The sequence below is a fragment of the Trichosurus vulpecula genome, chromosome 7 (assembly GCF_011100635.1).
Source record: "Trichosurus vulpecula isolate mTriVul1 chromosome 7, mTriVul1.pri, whole genome shotgun sequence".
NCBI classification, from domain to species: Eukaryota; Metazoa; Chordata; class Mammalia; order Diprotodontia; family Phalangeridae; genus Trichosurus; species Trichosurus vulpecula.
This window is the reverse complement of record NC_050579.1, coordinates 227,187,491-227,206,069: the sequence shown is the minus strand read 5'-3', so window position 1 is coordinate 227,206,069 and position 18,579 is coordinate 227,187,491. Positions and strand designations below refer to the sequence as shown.

General features: G+C 38.4%; 1 protein-coding gene across 2 annotated transcripts in view; it reads right to left on the bottom strand.

Annotated features, from left to right (window-relative positions):
* Positions 1-2,225: 2,225 nt before the first annotated feature.
* GCLC (glutamate-cysteine ligase catalytic subunit) overlaps positions 2,226-18,579 on the bottom strand; it is a 76,193-nt gene continuing 59,839 nt past the window's right edge. Inside the window, exons 7-16 of one of the 2 annotated variants that reach the window (XM_036766350.1) lie at positions 17,311-17,385; positions 16,666-16,782; positions 15,067-15,205; positions 12,292-12,404; positions 11,209-11,301; positions 10,431-10,535; positions 7,659-7,740; positions 7,457-7,560; positions 7,241-7,361; positions 2,226-4,263 (exon numbers count right to left, since the gene is read on the bottom strand). In XM_036766350.1, the coding sequence (XP_036622245.1) occupies positions 4,052-4,263; positions 7,241-7,361; positions 7,457-7,560; positions 7,659-7,740; positions 10,431-10,535; positions 11,209-11,301; positions 12,292-12,404; positions 15,067-15,205; positions 16,666-16,782; positions 17,311-17,385 (1,161 nt within the window). In that variant the 3' untranslated portion in view covers positions 2,226-4,051. Of the gene's footprint in view, positions 4,264-7,240; positions 7,362-7,456; positions 7,561-7,640; positions 7,741-10,430; positions 10,536-11,208; positions 11,302-12,291; positions 12,405-15,066; positions 15,206-16,665; positions 16,783-17,310; positions 17,386-18,579 lie in introns of both variants that reach the window. The other variant, XM_036766349.1, reaches the window with a different exon arrangement.

Here is an 18,579-nt window from a genome sequence, read left to right as displayed (position 1 = left end):
GCAAGAGAATTACAAGTGAAACCCAGGGTCAAGGTCTGTGAGACTTTCAGCCACTTAGAACTGTTAGCACTAATTAATCTTTTAACCTGGATCTATTCTGTCCTATTACCCTAGACTGGAGACCAATTCAGAGGTCTGAGCTGCAGTAACGCCCTCCTCATGGCAATGTTCTCCCTTCCAGACTCATTTTTCTCTCACAGTTCAAATCCCACACTCCCTGGTGATCCTACCAGATCTCTGATCATCCTCATTCCCCCATCACCTTTCCTTGGCCCTTCCCCTTGTTCCACTTGTAACAACAATCCTTAGCCCTTTCAGGTTTGTAAAGTCACAATTACCTCATCTGACTCTCCCAACAATCCTGGGAGATGAGTGCTATTATCATCCCTGTTTTGCAAATGAGGAAATTAAGGCAGAGGTTAAGTGACTTGCTCAGGGTCACACAGTAACCGTCTAAATATTCGGGTCTTCCTGACTTGCAACTCTCTTTCCACTGCCCCACCTAGCCCTACTCATACCCTGCTGAGGCATTGCACATCTTTTGTTTTCTAGACCCTAGGTTTCACAACTGTGGAATGTCAATAATTCTTGGTACAAAGTACATAACAACAGACCACTCCCTCCGCACGACAAAGGCAGGATCTGACAGTCACCACAGTAGTCACTGTGGTGCAGAGGACTTAGGATGTGGTTAGCAACCATTCTAAAGTGACTTGTGAAGCAGTCCCTTTATTCCCCTCTGTCCTAACTGGAACAGGCAGCTACAAGCCCATCCGGCCAGATCCACCAGCCATGTCCAATGGATGCACTAGAAATAGATCCGATCTCCTCGGGGCCCTCACAGCTGTACGGCAATTTAAAACATCATCCTCGGTTGACTTAGCCCCCTCATCTGCTGTGTGTCAAGCCTGTTCTCCTCTCAGTCTCCCCCACCCCATACCACTTCCTCCCCTCTTGCAAAGAACAGACGCCCTTGTCTCCTACTCAACTGAGAAAAACGAGTTAACCACTGTGGACTCCCTTTTCTGGTCTACACCACTCTTCAAAAGCGCTCGGCATCACCGTTTAATCTCCTCCTTTGCTACTGTCTGTGTGTGTGTGTGCTGAGGGCAGGGGAGTGTGAGAAGGGAGAGAGCAAGCGTGATACTTGTTTTTGCAACTTAGACCACTTAGCACAGCATCAGGCATACAGCAATAATGATAGTTAACATTTACAAACAGGAGGTCGGTGGTGCAGCGGATAGAGCACCGGGCCTGGAGTCAGGAAGACTCATCTTCCCGAGTTCAAATCTGGCCTCAGACGCTTCCTAGTTGTGTGACCCTGGGCAAGTCACTTCATCCTGTTTGCCTCAGTTTCTTCCTCTGCAAAATGAGCAGAAGGAAATGGCAAACCACTCCGGCATCTTCGCTGAGTGCCCCATTCCCTGGTGATCTAAGAAAACCCCAAACAGGGTCACAAAGAGTCAGACGTGACTGAAACAACTGAGCAACAGAACGTTTACAGGACACTTACTAAGCACCACGCACTATGCCACGTGCTTTACAACTATCTCATCTGATCCTCAAAACCTAGGCAAGCAGGTGCTATGTATTATCCCCATTTTACGGTTGAGGAAAGTGAGCTGGAGGTGAAGTGGCTTGTCCAGGGTCACACAGCTTTGTGTCTGAGGCTGGATTTGAATTCAGGTCTTCCCGACTCCCAGTCTAGCACCCTACCCCCTATACTGCCCAGGTGCCCCTAGTAAGTACTTAATAAATATGTGTTGACTACTGATGATGTCTATTATGAAAACCCACAGGCCTGGAATAACTTTTTGCTTCCAATTTTGTACATTTGACAGATTTCCATAACAATAAGTTTCCCAAACAATTCCCATTTTTGTAAAACATTTCATCTAAATTTTCTTTTTACAAAGTAGGTAAAATGAGAGTCCTTTTCTTACAGGTTGGGAAATGGCTTTTAAAGAGCCAATCAAGGCAGCTAGTCGGCACAATGAGTAGCGCCCCGGCCCTGGAGTGAGGAGGACCTGAATTCGAATCTGGCCTCAGACACTTGACACACTTACTAGCTGTGTGACCTTGGACAAGTTGCTTAACCCCAACTGCCCTGCCTTCCCCCCTCCAAAAGAAAATTTTTTTAAAAAAAAATAAAGAGTTAACCATTTCCTTTTTTAGCCCATGATCCATCAAAAAGTCCTAGAAACAATTCAGTCTTACTTAAAGAGTCATGTGACATTATGCAAATTCCATTCTTTTATTTGTTTTTTTGGTACCACAAACTTATCTGTCATTTACAACCTGATTAGCACAAGCCAGTTGCAAAAGAAAATGGGAACTGTTAATCCTCTACATTATACCTATGGATAGAGCACAGATTCAAATATTTATACATAAACAGCTTTACCAGGAGCAGCTTCACTGTAATTTCTTTTAAAATTAGCATTACGACTTAAATAGTTATGCTTGTATTAAGATTTGCATAATCTACAATACATCGTCATTTTTAGAAGCAATTATGAATTTTAACTATATTTTTAAAAAATCCCCACAATAAACTCATGACGACTAACAATTATCTTAAATTTAAATTATTTACAATTGAACATTTAGGGTCCTGATTCACAAACTTAGTGCATTCCATGATTTCTTCTGAAGTTTCCTCTAGAAAGTAAGCAGTGCATAGTATGTTTCCCCAGCTAAAATGTGGGGCAAATGGCTTTTAGAAGACAAAGCTTTGTTTACATGCTTACTAGGAAATGGGGCTAGTGAGAACTGGGGGAGGGAGGAGACAAGAGTCAAGAACTCTAGTGACAAATGATGAATTCTAAGCCTTCAGTTGGATCGTATGCTTTATTTAATTGGCAAATCTACAGAAAGGAATAACTCAAGGTGGGCACTCAGATTAAAAAAATCCAAGCCCTTTCAGGTGTAGAATTATTTGGCAGCCCCAACTTTAAATTCCAGTCTTCTTAGTATTTACAGAAAAAGGAAAAAAAAAGCTTAAGGATAATTTTTAAAAGAAGTTTTATTACCCCCAAAAAACCAAGTTGATACCCTTATGTCTATGTAATTTCAATCTATAAAGCCTTTAAAGACTGGCAAGCTTAAAATAAAAGTGGACAAGTTCCTTTATAAATACCATTAGACCACAGCAGGATTTTATTTAGTCCCGAAAGTTTGGATCAAGGGTGACCACTTGGCTTAACTATTCCCTTTAAAAAGAAGCATAATTGGGGCAGCTAGGTGGCGCAGTGAGTAGCACCCCAGCCCTGGAGTCAGGAGGACCTGAATTCAAATCTGGCCTCAGACACCTGACACATTTACTAGCTGTGTGATCTTGGGCAAGTCACTTAACCCCAATTGCTTTGCCTTCCCCCCTCCAAAAAAGGAAAAAGAAGCATAATATATAAGATGCTAGGAAGTAAAGATTACAAAGTAAAGACCTTTTGGAATTATAAAAATGATTTAATGTGTCCAACAAACGAGCTGATTCAAAACCAATGAAGAAAGGAAAGTCTGGACTTCATTAAAGTGACATAAGGGAAACCTTAAGTGAATCAGGTCCTAAAGATGAAATTTGTTTCTCTTTTTTTTAAAACAAGGCAGATTCTTTAAAACACCACCAAAATGTACAGTAAACGTCTCAACCTCTGGAATGCATGTAAAATGTATGGATACCGGTACATTACAATTACCAAACTATTTTGGACAGCAGCTCCTCCCAGAGTCAGGATTTTCTTTAAAAAAAAAAATGTACAAGCCAGTTCACAAAGACTTTAGATATAATGTTATTAAAATACATTGTTGACCATAAAAATATTTCACTATATACACGTATACTATATAAACTCTATATCCATTTGGGAAGCCTTTAAGTGGATTTCAGGCTCACTGGCCCAACTGAGAGCACAGTACCACTATTTTGGTCTTCACACCATGCCAATGGTCATGGTCTTGCAGCTAATTCTCAAATAACATTAACTCAGATGTTCTACTTTTTTTTTTTGGAGCAGGGAGGGTTGGGGTAGGGTGGGGACAGGCAGCAAAACACCTAACTGGAAGAGCCAGTTTTATTTCCACCGTATTTTGCTTTCTTAAATCCTGAGCCAAGCAACTCTGGGCATTCGCTTAATTCATTTGCAATCTTGTTACATTCCCAAAGAAGGCTATAATTGATTTCGTCAGTGATGACGCTGTCTTGCTTGTAGTCGGGATGCTTTGCGACAAACTCCCTCATCCATCGAGCGGCTGTCATTAGCTCTCCTGGAAAAAGATTATAAAACAAATAAGATGAACGACACAAAAAGGGGTCATTTAGATCCAATTACAGAGACCCACTACTTTAAAATAGTGGAAGATAGATAAATTTGATGCAGACAAGCAGAACTGGGCAGAAAAAATAGCATACACAGTAACTATAAATAAGGCAAAGGAAAACATTAAAAAGCAGCTAAGTTTAGATATACTATAAAATTAATCTTGGTCTAGAACACACACAATGAAACACACCCTTACCCAAACAAGGTATGGGACTTGCGGAATGTGATATATGCTCTCAGACTTACTCTCCATGTAGGATGGCTTTGGTTAAATGTTTTCCTTTAAAACCAGGGAGGAATCGGTAAAGGAACATTGCATAATGGCATATGTACCAGGACTGGTGTCAGAGGATCTGAGTTCAAATCCTGCCTTTGCCATTTTACTACTTGAGGGATCTTGGGCAAATTCTTACTTAACCTCCCTGGACCTTAGTCTCCTTGTATGTAAATTAAGCCAGATGGCCTCCGAGGTCCCTTCTGGCTCTAAATGTAGGACTCTGTGACATGGGGAAAAGGGACTTGGGGGATAAAATGTGTCATAAAAACAAAAAGCATCAGTGACACCTTTTTCTAAAAAGGCTGGATGCTGACCCCCATCCATCCCTTCCTTTGCCAGAGGTGTCTCAGGCACCCACTCCACTCTAACCTTTGGACCTTTATCCTCTTGGGAAACAAGCATCTGGGGCGGGGGGGGCTTTGCTCCCCAAGGTCCTTGAGGCCTTGCCATCCCTCCTGCTATTTTCCCTGCAGAACTAATATAACCTGGTACTTCCATTCTGCCATGACCTAAACACGAACATAAAACTCTCGTTCGTGTAATGCCTCCCTCAGTTAGAACATGAGCTTCTTGAGATGAAAGGCTGTCTCAATCTCTGCTGCTTAGCACATAGTAAAGGATCAACAAAAACTTCTTTTCCTTTACTGTTGTCATGGGAAAAGCAGATCTCTATGGAAATGAGAAAAGTTTCCTTGTAAAGAAAAATGCAAGGTCTGTTTCTATGTGTGCTCGGATATTTCTCCTGAAGATATCCTTTGGTGTGTACAGTTGTAAGGAAACGTCTTGGGTTTTTCCAAACGACTGATTTTTGACCAAGGGAGGTAGGTAGAGAACAGAAAGTATTGTCACCACGATGAAGCTAGGAGAAAGAGGACAGTTGGTGTAAGGGTAGCTAGCCACATATTGACATTCATACTTTCCAGAGAATTAGAGCAGTGGGTTGTTAGATGAATGAGGGCAGGGGAAGAAGGGAAGTAGAAGAGACATTTGACCCTAAAAGAGGATCTGATACACAAGCAAATGTGCCAACGGTGGTCTAGCTTCATGCACAATTTTAGTAGTTGCAGAAAAGATGAACGAGCTGTTTTCCTCAGCCGGGATTTTTCCAGGTGAGGCTGAAACTTAGCACAGTGACATACTTGCACCTGGCTCTCATCACCATCCCTGCATGATGCTCCCTCATTATTAGGGCAGTGGTAACAGAGTTCAAATATAAGTGCCAAGGTGAGGAAGATGTATGCTCTTATGAAGAATGCAGAATGAACTAAGTATCAGATACAAACTTAGTAAGAGAATCTGGAGGCTTGGGGCTTGGCTCATTTAGTAGGTAATCCAACTTGTCTATTTTTAACTCAAAGGCTAATTCAGCATAAAACACAAAATTTCTTCTCTTTGGAAAAACTTGTCAATAAGAGTCTAAGTGGCAGTAACCTGAAAATTCAGATCACCTGGAATTCACACTCATTTGACCCCATACTACATAGTGTATCTAATTCTTAATTCCCTGCCGGGGAGCAAAAGAAAATTGCCTGAAGCTGGGTCCTAGGATAGTCTGAAGCATCCCTGGAGTACTAAAGTCAGATTCTGATGATAAGGGAGAATGCCTCAGGAGGAGAATTTCCCCCAAACTCTGCCTAATGGAATATGACCCTAGCAGGTCTGATCACGTCAGCACCTCCTACTCAATAAATTCCAGTGGCTCCCTAATGCCTACAGGAGCAAATACAAAATCCTCTGTTGGCATTCAAAGCCTTTTCCTAACCTAGCCCCCTCCTACCTTGCCAGTCCTCACTTGGTACCTCACTCTCCAATATTTACTCTTTGATCTAGGTGACACTGGCCTCATGGTAACGACAGACAATCTCTTGGCTCCAGGCATTTTCTCTGGCTCTCCCCCATGCTTGGAATCTCCCTCCTCTGCTCTGACTACTGACCTCCCTGGCTTCCTTTAAGTCTCAACTAAAATTCTCCCTTATACTGGAAGTCTTCCCCAACCCCTCTTAGTTTCAGTGCCTTTTCTCTGTTAATCTTTCCTATTTATCCTACACACAGCTCACTTTCTATACAACTGTTTGCGTTAGACTGTAAGCTCCTTGAAGACAAAGACTGTCTCTTGCCTTTTTTTTTTTTTTTGCATTCCCAGCACCGGCACAAACTAAGTACTTAATAAATGTTTACTGACTGATTTAATTACAAAGTAGGTCTGTAGCCAATTATTTTTTAAACTTTAAGCTCCAAGAAGAGGGGAGAAAAAATGAACCCTTCTCCCCAAATAGAACCCAGATGTTTATTACATGACTTTCTATGACTTATCATGTAACAATATGAAAAATGTGTGGGAAAATTTATAATTGTGTGTCCTAAAAAGAGGAACATTTCTTACTTGGCTTGTTAATCAAAAGCATATTTGTTATTTACAGGTTCACTGCAACGGAAAAAAAAAAACAACTAAATTCACACAATATATATGGGACTGGCATAGGCTATTTAATACTACACATTAGTAACCATTTTACAGATATCAACAGGTCTGAGATTTCCAGGCAAGACTAATTTTATAAGCTGAATAGTACAAAAAAACCCTAAACACCATTACCAAATTCTTCTGTGGTATGACAGCTGAAAAAAAAATTATCATACATACCCGATGCTCTCTTCTTTATTAGCTTCAAGTAATTAAGTATGCTGCATCTTGTGTCTACATCTACTTCCATACTCTCCAGGTAAGAGTTTAGAATTGGTATCAATCCAGGAAAAACACCTTCCTATTAAAAAAAAAAAAGTTATCACATAGTTTTTATTTTTCTTCTTGATAATTTAACATCAACACGGAATTTTGGACCAAGTCAACCAACTCTACCTTCCCATTGATGACTGTATCTATGCTCATCAATGTGAATTCTTCAGTGTCTGTCTCCGTACCATTCTGGGCTGTACTACAACCATCTACCACAGCAGTGCCACCTAAGAAAAGGGATGGAGAGAGGAGAGAATTAAGTAACTCCTCCTTACTGTAAACTGGATCTAAAAAAGTCTAAACTTACTGGAAAGAGGTTTTGAACCTTTGCAAATATCTTTCCTGAAATAAAATAGCCCATGTAAGACAGCATCTCGTTTCTGAGCCACTTTCATGTTTTCATCAACCTAAGAGAAAAGGAATAGTAAGTTTTTAAAATAGCATCAAATGAGACAAGATCCTTATTTCTTAGGGGCTGAGAGTTAAAGACTTCCTTAAGAAATCTGCATTTGTGCTGGAGGGGATGTGAAGAAGTATGAACACTAATCCACTATTGATGGAGCTGCGAACTGGTCCAGCCATTCTGAAGAATAAGTTAGGAGTATACCCAAAGGGTTACATAACTGTGCATACCCTCTGACTCAGCAATACTACTACTAGGTCTGTATCCCAAAGAGATTTAAAAAAAAAATTAAGGAAAAAGACCTATATGTACAAAAATATTTACAGCAGCTCTTTTTGCAGTGTCAAAGACCTGGATACCCACAAACTGGGGAATGGCTGAACAAGTTGCAATACATGATTGTGATGGCATACTATTGTGGTATAATAAATGATAAGCAGAATAGTTTCAGAAAAAAACCTGATGAGACCTAGATGGACTTATACAAGGTAAAGTGAGCAGAAACGCGAGATCACTGTACACAGTAACAGCAATGCTGTACCAACAATCAACTGCGAAAGGCTTAGCTACTCTGATCAAAATCATGAGTGAACACAATTCCAAGGTACTCATGATGAAAAATGCTCTCTACCTCCAGAGAGGGAGATGATGAGCTCTGAGTGCAAATTAAAATGTACATTTTTTTACTTTAGTTTGACATCTTTTTTTTTGGCAACTTGGTTAATATAGCAATGTTTTGCCTGATTTCACTTGTATAATTGGTATCATATCATTTGCTTTCTAAATGGGTGGGGGAAGGCCTGGAGGGTGGGAGAGAATTTGGAATTCAAAACATTTTTAAAAGAATGTTAAAAATAGACTTAAAAATTTTAAAAGCATGCAAAAAAAAAAGAGAAATTTTGCATTTACTATTGCTTTCTGGCTAATTCAACACATAGTTTTAGTGTCCAACATTCATTGGGTGATTTGCACATGCCTCTGTTACCCCCAGGTTCTTCTGAAAAGAGGATCAACACACTATAGCCATATGAGGTCCTCTAGAGATCCATGCTACGAAAACATATCATCAGGGTCCTTCTCATATGGAACCAGAAATAAACCCTCTCAGATGAAGTTGAATACAAGGCTACCACCAGATCACTGCCTCACGAGGTCAAGACAGAGCTGATAAGTTATTTCTTCATCTGAAAAGGATGATGAATAAAATTGGGAAAGCACCAGACCTATGGATCTCAAATGAAGGAAACTTTCTTGTAGTACTGAATATGGACTGGGCCTGAGATATCAGGCATAAAAGTAAACCCCTTCACTGAAACTTAAATTCTTTGAGTTTCCTAGAAGAGACTTGCTCAGGGATTACGCAGCCAGAATGTGTCAGAAGGACGTGAGCCTAGGTTTTCTTGGCTCATGCCCACCTCAATTATGCCATGCTGCCTCGCCTCTAAATGGAGAGATTCACAAAGCATTAGGGCTGGTAAGTACTTTGGTGGTCATCTAGTTCAACCGTCTGATTTTCATAGGAAACTGAGGTATAAAGAGATTAAGTGACCTGCCTGAGGTAAAACAGTGACTTAGTCATAGGGTCAGAAAGGAAACAGCAGTGCCTACTATGTGCTGAATGCTTTTACAATATTTTCTCATTTGATGCTCACAACGACCCTGGGGGCTGGAAGCTTTAATTATCTTCAATTTTTCTTTTACAGTTGAGCAAACTGAGGCAAAGAGAGTTTAAGTGACTTGCCCAGGGTCAGAGGGCCAATAACTGTCTGAGTCTGGATTTGAACTCAAGTCTTCCTTACTCCAGGCTCAGTAATCTATCCACTGTGCCACCAGCTGCCTCTAGGAATCATGCTTCCCATCCCTTACTGTTCTTTCTACTCAACACACATTAATGCCTCCCACTTTTAAAGTTTTTTTTTTCAAATTTACCCTCAGAGAAATTTTTGACTATCTAGTCCTCAATATAGAGGTTCTGACCCTGAAAATGAGGTGTTACATGTGTAAAATGTTAATTTCCTTCAAGAGTCACTGTAGATACTAGAATACAATTTAATATTTTGTGAAAATTGTCACATTTCCTGTAGGTCAACACTCACTTCAGGATTCTATTTACCTAGGGTTTGAGCAACATTAACTTGTGTTCGTTCATATGGTCTTGTGTTTCTAAGTATTTCTCATGTTTATTAAGTATAAAATACTGAAAAATAAACTAACTCCCTAAATAAAATTCCTCTTAAAGTGAAAATTCACAGGGTTAATGCCCTCTCTATATCCCTCATCTTCCCAACTAGGCTCTGAGGCCTAGTTAATATTAACAATCAGGTTTCCTAAATTTCTGTGTTTTCATATTTTGTTTAAAAAAAGGAATAAAAGATGCTGCATAATAAAGAATATTTTTAAAAAGCAAATCTGACTTGTTTCATGTGACTCCAAGACTTTCCAAAAAGTTGATATAAAGACCTACCAAGAACTTCTTGCTCAAAGATGTTTCAATAATGAAGTGTTAGACAAGAAAATGCTGATGAGAAGGCACTATTCAGGAGAATTATATATTCAGGAAAGGAAAGCACCTTTTTTCTAAGAAACTCTAACAAGTTCTCATCCTGTATTTTGCAAACTGCCATGCACTGAAGAAGCCTCAGGCTTAGGGGACATAGGTTTACTATCAGTGTATCAAGGAATTCACATTCTCACCTTTGACAGAGGAATGAGAAAATCCAGTTTGTACGAAAGGATTACTCTGGTTAGCAGGACCACAAACACCACATAGGCAGAGTTCTCAAAGTCTGTTAACTGAACCTAGACAATAAGATGTTTCCAAGTTTTAAAATCTTGATTCAACTCCGAACATAATAAACGTGTCCAAAAAAAGAGCACACAGACAATAACCACTCTAAAATAATCATAACTCACACAGTTCCACCTCACATTTGCATGGTGCTTTTCACTTTTTTGAAAGACATCTCATTTTATCCTGAAAATAAGTAGGCAGACTGTATTCTCCCCAGATGAGAAACAAGACAACAACATAGAGAACAGCTGGCTAATCTACAGTCACACAGAGATAGCAGCAGAGTCAGGATGGATACTCAGGTCTGACCCTTAATTTGGTGCTCTAGCAAACCACTGGAGTTTTGTGGCTCTGAGGCCTGGTTAACATTTACAATCAGATTTCCTTGAAAAACCCCAGATGGTTCAAAGGCCATCTAAAACAGTATCTTGGAGTCCTTCTCTGAACAATGCTTTTAAATGCAAATGCAAAAACCACAGGATAACAAAGGAAATCAACTACATTGAAATACAGATATGAACATTATTTTTTTTAAATCCTTAGGTTAAGAATCCCTGATCTTTTAGATTCTAAAAATTATTTTGATCTTGCACTGACTTAATTATTTAAGTCTCCAAAATTAACTACTGGACGTTATTCAAGGGCTGAACTCCCACTGACATAACTTGGTAACATTCTTACCTCCATTGGGCGGAATTCTACTCTCCATCCAATATCGGAATTTGGAGGAGGAGGCTTAAATCTCATGGTCTGCCAGTTTGTAGACTGAATATTCTGTAAGAATCAACACATGACAAACAGAATATTTATGAAGGAAACACAATTACTCATTCTGCTTGATAAATACCCTAAAATGACCAGCTCCACTTTAATCCAAACAGATTACTGACATTTTCTACCGTCAGGCCAATGTGAAATCAGCTGAACACTGAGAACAAGCAGATTTATAGATATATATCTACAGCCACATCTAGGTATACGAGAATCAGAAGGAACCCCGTTAATAAATTTGTATGTTATTTATTTGTTTTACAAATATCTCGTGCCAGGAATGTATTTCCTTCTCACCTTCACTTCTTTTCACTTGTCTTTTTTTCCAGGGTCACCACACATAAAGGCTTTCCTGACCCTGTGGTTATTTATTTATCATTATTCTCATTCTCCTCAAGTAATCGTGTCAACGTCTACATGTTGCATCCCCCCAGCAGAACATAAACTCCCTGAGGGCAGAGATTGCTTTTCATATTTGTCTTTGTGTCTCTAGTGTCTGGCATACAGTCAATGGATAATACTTGTTGGATTAAGATGCACGGTGAAAATAGCTTAATAGACAACATATATGTGATTATACGTATATTTTTGCATATATCTCCACACACATGCATATGTATGTTAGCCAGTACAGATTACAACAACTGTACTGTTTGGCTGTATTATAGCCCTGAAATTATTGTCCTGTGGAATATCTGATTGGATCAGTCTGGGCAAATCTAAATGACCTGGTTACTGACTAAGGAATTGCGAGGCCAATGGAAAACATTACCACAATGGTGGCAATATGCCTGAGTTAGTAAATGTGGTGCAGGTGCACCTTTATCAGGATATTTCAGACTTTACGTTCCTTAGTCTCTTACTATGCTGGTTAAAGAACTACAAATACCTGTCACCCCTGCAATGTGGATTACTGTTACTATCTCACAGCAAATATTCATAGAGAAAATAAGCCTGCACTGAGTAAACATATTAAGAAATGAAAGGGGATACCTCAAAGTGGTCAGATTCATTGGCATCGTCTAGGTGTATCTTCTCTTCAAACAAAGTCAGTGGGTCTCGAATAAAAAGATGGGCAATATGTTGGGCCAGGAGATGGTCAATACCTACAGAAGAAGGGCACACGAAGCTCACTCCAAATGTAGTTAAGACTGCTCATTTTACCAGCCTAGTCGGAGAATGAGACAACTCTACAAGTGTGGAGGAGAGTTATTCTGATAGACAAACTACATCAAAAGGACATCTTCTTTCTGGAAAAGAGCTACTTTGTTCCATGTTTCTACTTTGTCCTGGTTTTCCTTCTGATATCAGGGTTTTTTTCCTTCCCCTTTTCTTCTGAACTTAACAAACAACAACAAAAAAAATGAACATTTCCATATTGCACATAAAACTGGATTTCTATTATGTATAGCTTGTTTGTTATTTTAAGTATATAGAAATCAACCTGTGACTTTCAAAGCTGTCCTGTTTGTCTGTGATTCTCTTCTCCTTCTCTTAGAGGAGAGCCCTATCCTTTGATTTCCTCTCCTTATTCTATCCCACAGCAGGTGTGAAAGTGGGGTGGCGGGTAGGGACGGGGTGGAGCTTCACACACATGCCCGTGCATGCGTGCGTATATGTGTCTGCATGTGTATGCATAAGCAAGCAAAAGTATTTCCCACATAGACCATGGCCAAAAATATATGTCTGATTCTGCATCTCTAACTCCTGTATCCATCTGAAGCTCATGGTTTATAGGGTGAGATGCTCAGCTGCATCTAACTTCTTCCAAAGTACTTTCTAGTTTTCCCAGCAGTTTTAGTCAAAGAGTGAGTTCTTACCTTAGAAGCTGGGGTTTTTTGGGCTTATCAAACACTAGGCTAACTAGGTTTCCTTGCTTCTGTAATACACCTAATCTATTCCACTGATAAACATCTATTTCCAAACTACTACTTAATCATTGTTTTGATGCTCACTGCTGTGTACCATAGTTGTGAGGACTAGTACTGCTTAGCCCCCTGCCTTCCCACTTTTATTTCCCACGATATTACTTGAGTTTCTAGACTTTCTGTTCCTCCAGATGAATTCTATTACTTTTTTTTTCTGGCTCTATAAAGTAATTCTTTGATAATTTGATTTGTATGGCCCTGAAAAAGTAAATTAATTTAGGTAGTTCTGTCATTTTTATTTTACTGGTTCATCTTACCCAGGGGCAATTAATGTTTTTCCAATCCTTTGGGTCTATTTCTGTCCAGAGTATTCTGTACTTTCATATTTGTACTCTGTCCCCTTTTGTATAGTTACACTCATACAATTTCCATGGATATCCTGGTAGGTTGATTTGAATACGTTATGCATTGTGCAGTTATTTTAAATAGACCTTCTCCCTCTTCCTGCTGAGTTTTATAGGTAATACACAGAAATACTGATGACTTATCTCATATCCCGCAACTCTCGCTTGTTATTTGTTTCTAAATAATTTCTAGTTGGTTCTCTAAGTAAACCATCATAGCATCTGCAATAAATAATTTTATTTCTTCTCTACTTAGGCTTATTTCCTCAATTTCTTTTTCTTGTTGCGTTGCCATAGCTAACATTTCTAGCACTATATTTAATAACAATGATGATAATGGACATCCTTGATTTTGCCCTGATCCTACTGGAAAGGTCTCTGGTTTATGTTCATGAAGCACAATGACAGCTCTTATTTTAGAGAGATACTAATTTACCATATTAAGGAAAGGTATATTTACTTCTATTTTTTTTAACTTCTATTTTTGGTTAAATAAAACAAGTTAGTATATTTTTTTGCATCTATTGAAATAATCAGAAAGGATTTTCCCCCCAATTCTTTTTATTAATATCATCTAGCATGTTTATGCTTTTCTTATTACCATACCAACCCTGAATTCGTGGTATAAATCTAACCTGGTTATTGTGTGTAATCTTTTTGATATGTTGTTACGGCGCTACTCTTGATGACATTTTATTTGAAGGTTGTGTTGATATTTGTCAGGAATATTAGCTTATAGTTTTCTTTCTCTGTTTCAATTCTCCTTAGTTTAGGTATCAAGATCATATTTGTATCATAGAAGGAAGTTTCTAAGTTCCTTTCTATTCCTATTTTTTGAAAAGCTTATGTAATATTGTAATTAATTGTTCTTTGAATGTTTGATAGAATTCACTTGGAAATTTCATGTGGTTCTGGGTGGTTTTTTCTTTGGAAGTTAGTTCATTTATAGCTTGTTCAATTTTGTTTTCTGAGATTGGTTTACCTTCTCTGTTTCCTGTTCTGTAAATCTGGATACTCCTGACATGATGGCAAACTTTTATCCACTCAGCCTGTGGATCTGGCCTAGACCTGGATACATACCTCTAAAGAATATACATATTTTAGGGAAATACAAGACAAGCACAGCTTTGTGAGTTACACACTGAATTTATTACATGTCTTCTTTTTTTTTTAAAGCAAGCTGTACATAATACAAATTCATTGTTTCATATGTGAACTTTTTTCTGCTCTCATTTGTATATGAAAATGTTCTTTCTCTTAGGGGTGGGGGGATTTATATTTAGAGTAAAAAAATTTTCAGAATATTCTTACTAAAAAAAAAAAAATCAAGAATTTCATAGATACCTAGTATTTAGAGACATACTGTCCAGCAACCTTTGAAGAGTTACCATAGACTTCGTACTAATGATAAAAACCAGTTAGCAAGTATGGCAAAAATGAGTTTTGAAGAGCTAAAAACTGAGCATTAAATCTGAATACCAGGATCAGGTACTTACCTTCCTTTAATAGGCGTTCATAGATTTCTTTATCTTTTGTCAAATCAATATCATTGTATTTTTCACCACATTTAGAGAGATAACTGTCTATCGAATCATATCGAGATTTGCTAATCCTATAGCTGTTGTTCTTCAGAGGCTAAAATAGAATATATTTTATTACAAATAATGCCACAGAAATAGAACTTTTGAAATACCCTGAGAAAGGTAACACAAAAATTAAAATTTAAGGGACAACAGCAATACTGTTTGTTAGAAGAACGATTGTGAACAACTAAGTTATTCTGTGCATTACACTCAAATCAACAACAAAGGACCTATGAAGGAAGATGCTATCTACCTCCAGATAAACAGAAGTTAGTATGGTTTTATAGCTATCTATCTAATCTGTGTCAAATGTTGGCCTTCTCTAGTGTGAGGTGGGGAGGGCAGGGGGAGGGAGAGTTTGGAACTTAAAATGTAACAAAAAAAATTTTTAATTAAATTGAAAAGAAAAGTTAAGAGAAATGAAAAGCTCATTGATGCTGAGAAACACTTCTAAGGAAGTGATGAAATCTTCTAGAAATTTTAAAGAAAAAAAATAATGGCAAATGATTGCTTTCTGGGATGTTTTGAGTGTTTACTACAAAGTAACTTCCAAAGCCCCTTTTGTTTTTTGAAACAACGAGAGGGAAAAAACCTACTTTGGAGGCAAGGGCAACCTTCCAATGCAAATCATAATTCAAAACAAAAAAAGCCCACAACCATACACTTTTGACCTTAGCTCCGCTGGCACAAAGAATAACTCACTACTCAGTCTGCCGGGTATTTACTTTAAACATATGAGGTTACAGGCTAATCAACATGACATAAAGTCCACAATCTTTTATGTGTTAGTATTCCTCAATAATAATGGTGAAGATAGGTGTAATTAGTATCATATTGCATGCCTTCTCATGGTGTGGGAGGGTGGGAAAGAATTTAGAACTCAAAAAAAATTTTTTAAATTTTTTTAAAAAATTAGTATTAAAAGTTTCTTTTAATGTAATTGGCTATATTTAACAAAATAAAAATGTAATTAAAAATAATAATGGTGAAGACTTGGGAAGAAATTACATTTCTCCTAAAGCAAATAGCATCACACAAGAGCACTGATTATACGTCATCATAAAGACATTTAGTTAAAAAAGAAAAGCCATGACCACTGACTTGTAGAATACAGAGCATAAATACATGTTAAAAATTGTTAAGTATCTTAAGTAGGTAGCTAAGACAAGTGCAGGTTTAACAAAGTCATCAAGATTAGAAAACATCTCTCTCCCTTCTTTCCATCAGAACTTAATCAATTTGGGGTGTTTTTTGGTGACTGTCACTAAGGAAGGATGCTCCAATTTTGGACACTAGTGACAGTCCTTCATTTCCCTCCCATTAGGGCCAAATGCCAACTTTGAAATCAGAGAGCCCAAAGATGCAGAGAAGGTTCTAACTTATAAAAAGACATGAGACTTGTCATTGGCTACCCAAGATAGAAAAATTCAAACAAGTTTTGAATACTGTTTGAAACAATATCCCCATTTTACCTGCTTAATTTAAATAGGCTATTAAAAAAAGCATTCACACCTCCAATCCTCTCTCCTCCCGAGTTCTATCATCTACAGATGCGGATATTACTCCCCAGCGACAATCAATATCTGACACATAGCCTCGGTAGAAAGGAGATGAAGCACTCAAAGCCATCTAAAAACAAACAAAAATTAGCTTTTGCGGATAATGTTCCACAGCTTCTTCTTACATACTTCTCCAACCCCCTTGAAACTGACTGACTTCTCAACTCATCCTTTGTACCCCACCCCCTCCCCACCAAATGACCTGAAGTCTCTTGAATTCTTGAAATAGAAGACAGATGGGCATAGCTCATAATTTTGTTTTCATTCAAAGGAACTCACTTTCCTGTAAAGGAAGTATTTTTTATAACTGATGGAGTGAAGCGAGCAAGACAATGTCAGAATGGAGTAAGTTAAAACTGTAAAGCTAGGTGGTGGCACCACCAACAAAGGTCTTAGTGTCACCAATCTATTTTAACTTCTCTTATCCATAGTCCATTAACTCTAAATATAGATCTAATAGCTGTACACGATTTATGCAGTTCCAATGTTGACTGAGGTCATGAGTGGACAGAAAATACACTGACAGTAGTTTTGTCCATGCAAAATCTGTTCAGTACATCAAAGAAATGCATTGCAGGAAAATCTCTTTTCTACTTACTACAATTGGACAAATAGTAGCCAGCTGATCGTAGAGGTACCTGGCTTCAGAGATACTGCAAGCCTGGAACGTCACCTGTTAGGAAAGCAGAAAATTACTAACATCTTCAAAACCTAAAGGTATCATAATGAAGCGAAGGAGCAGCAAGGGATCGGTCTCATGTCACAGGGCTAAGCAAAAATCCTAGAGACCAATTAGGATTTTAAAAGCTCACTTAGAAGACTAGACAGAAAATCAGATGTGCCCACGTCCTAATAAACAACTTGTCATTTCACCTAAGCTGAACCAAGAGTCCGTGAAGTTTTCAGAAATACAATTAGGTTAAGTTGTACAGGAAAATTCTCTTCTGCCAACAAATTTACTAGCAACAGTCTGACCCTCTTTCCAGTTAATTGGCAAAGAAAAATTCTGTTCTGCAAGGGTTTTGGAGAAATTAAGATGGTATAGGTTCTGTGAAATAAAAGGCAGTTAAATTTCATTCTAAAACACACACACACACACACACACCACACATACCCTTTGTTCTACTCCCACCTCAGCTCCCCCCCCACTGCAACTTAATGGAAATCACTGGCCGTTTGGCAGTAGACAATGCCAAATTAGTTCATTCAGTCAAAGTCAAACTGGTTATTTTGATTCATGTAGAGGGAATAATTGATCCACTGAACTTGTTTTGTATCCTATTGGGATAGTCTAAAATCTATTCCGTGATCACAAGGTCATAGCTTCAAAATTTAGAGAGCTGAAGCTTATGTCTGTCTGCCTGCCTCTCCCTAAGTCAGGGGTGGGGAACCTGCGGTCTCAAGGCCACATGTGGCCCTCTAGTTCTGACTAGACTGAATCTAGTTCTAGACTGAATCTAACTCCACAGGACAAATCCCCTCAATAAAAGGATTGAGGACCTAAGGATCCTGCATCCAGAGAAAGAGTTCTTCACCTAAGAGTTCCCTTATAACAATGAAATCACAGCTTCTGTACCTATCCGTGGTCCATACAACTACTTTAATAATGATGACGATGGTAATGACAATAAAGGCGAGCATTTACATAGTGTTTACTGTGTGCCAGGTGCCGTACTAAGCACTTTACAATTATTACCTCATTTACCAACCACACATCAACCCTGAGAGGTAGGTGCTGGTATCAATCCCCATTTTATCCTCCCCGTTCCACTTTGGTGAGGAAGGTCAGATATTGGGTTTTTTGAGTTTTGTTTGTTTTTTTTTTTTGTTTTTTTTTTTGCCATTTTACAGATGAAGAAATTGAGGC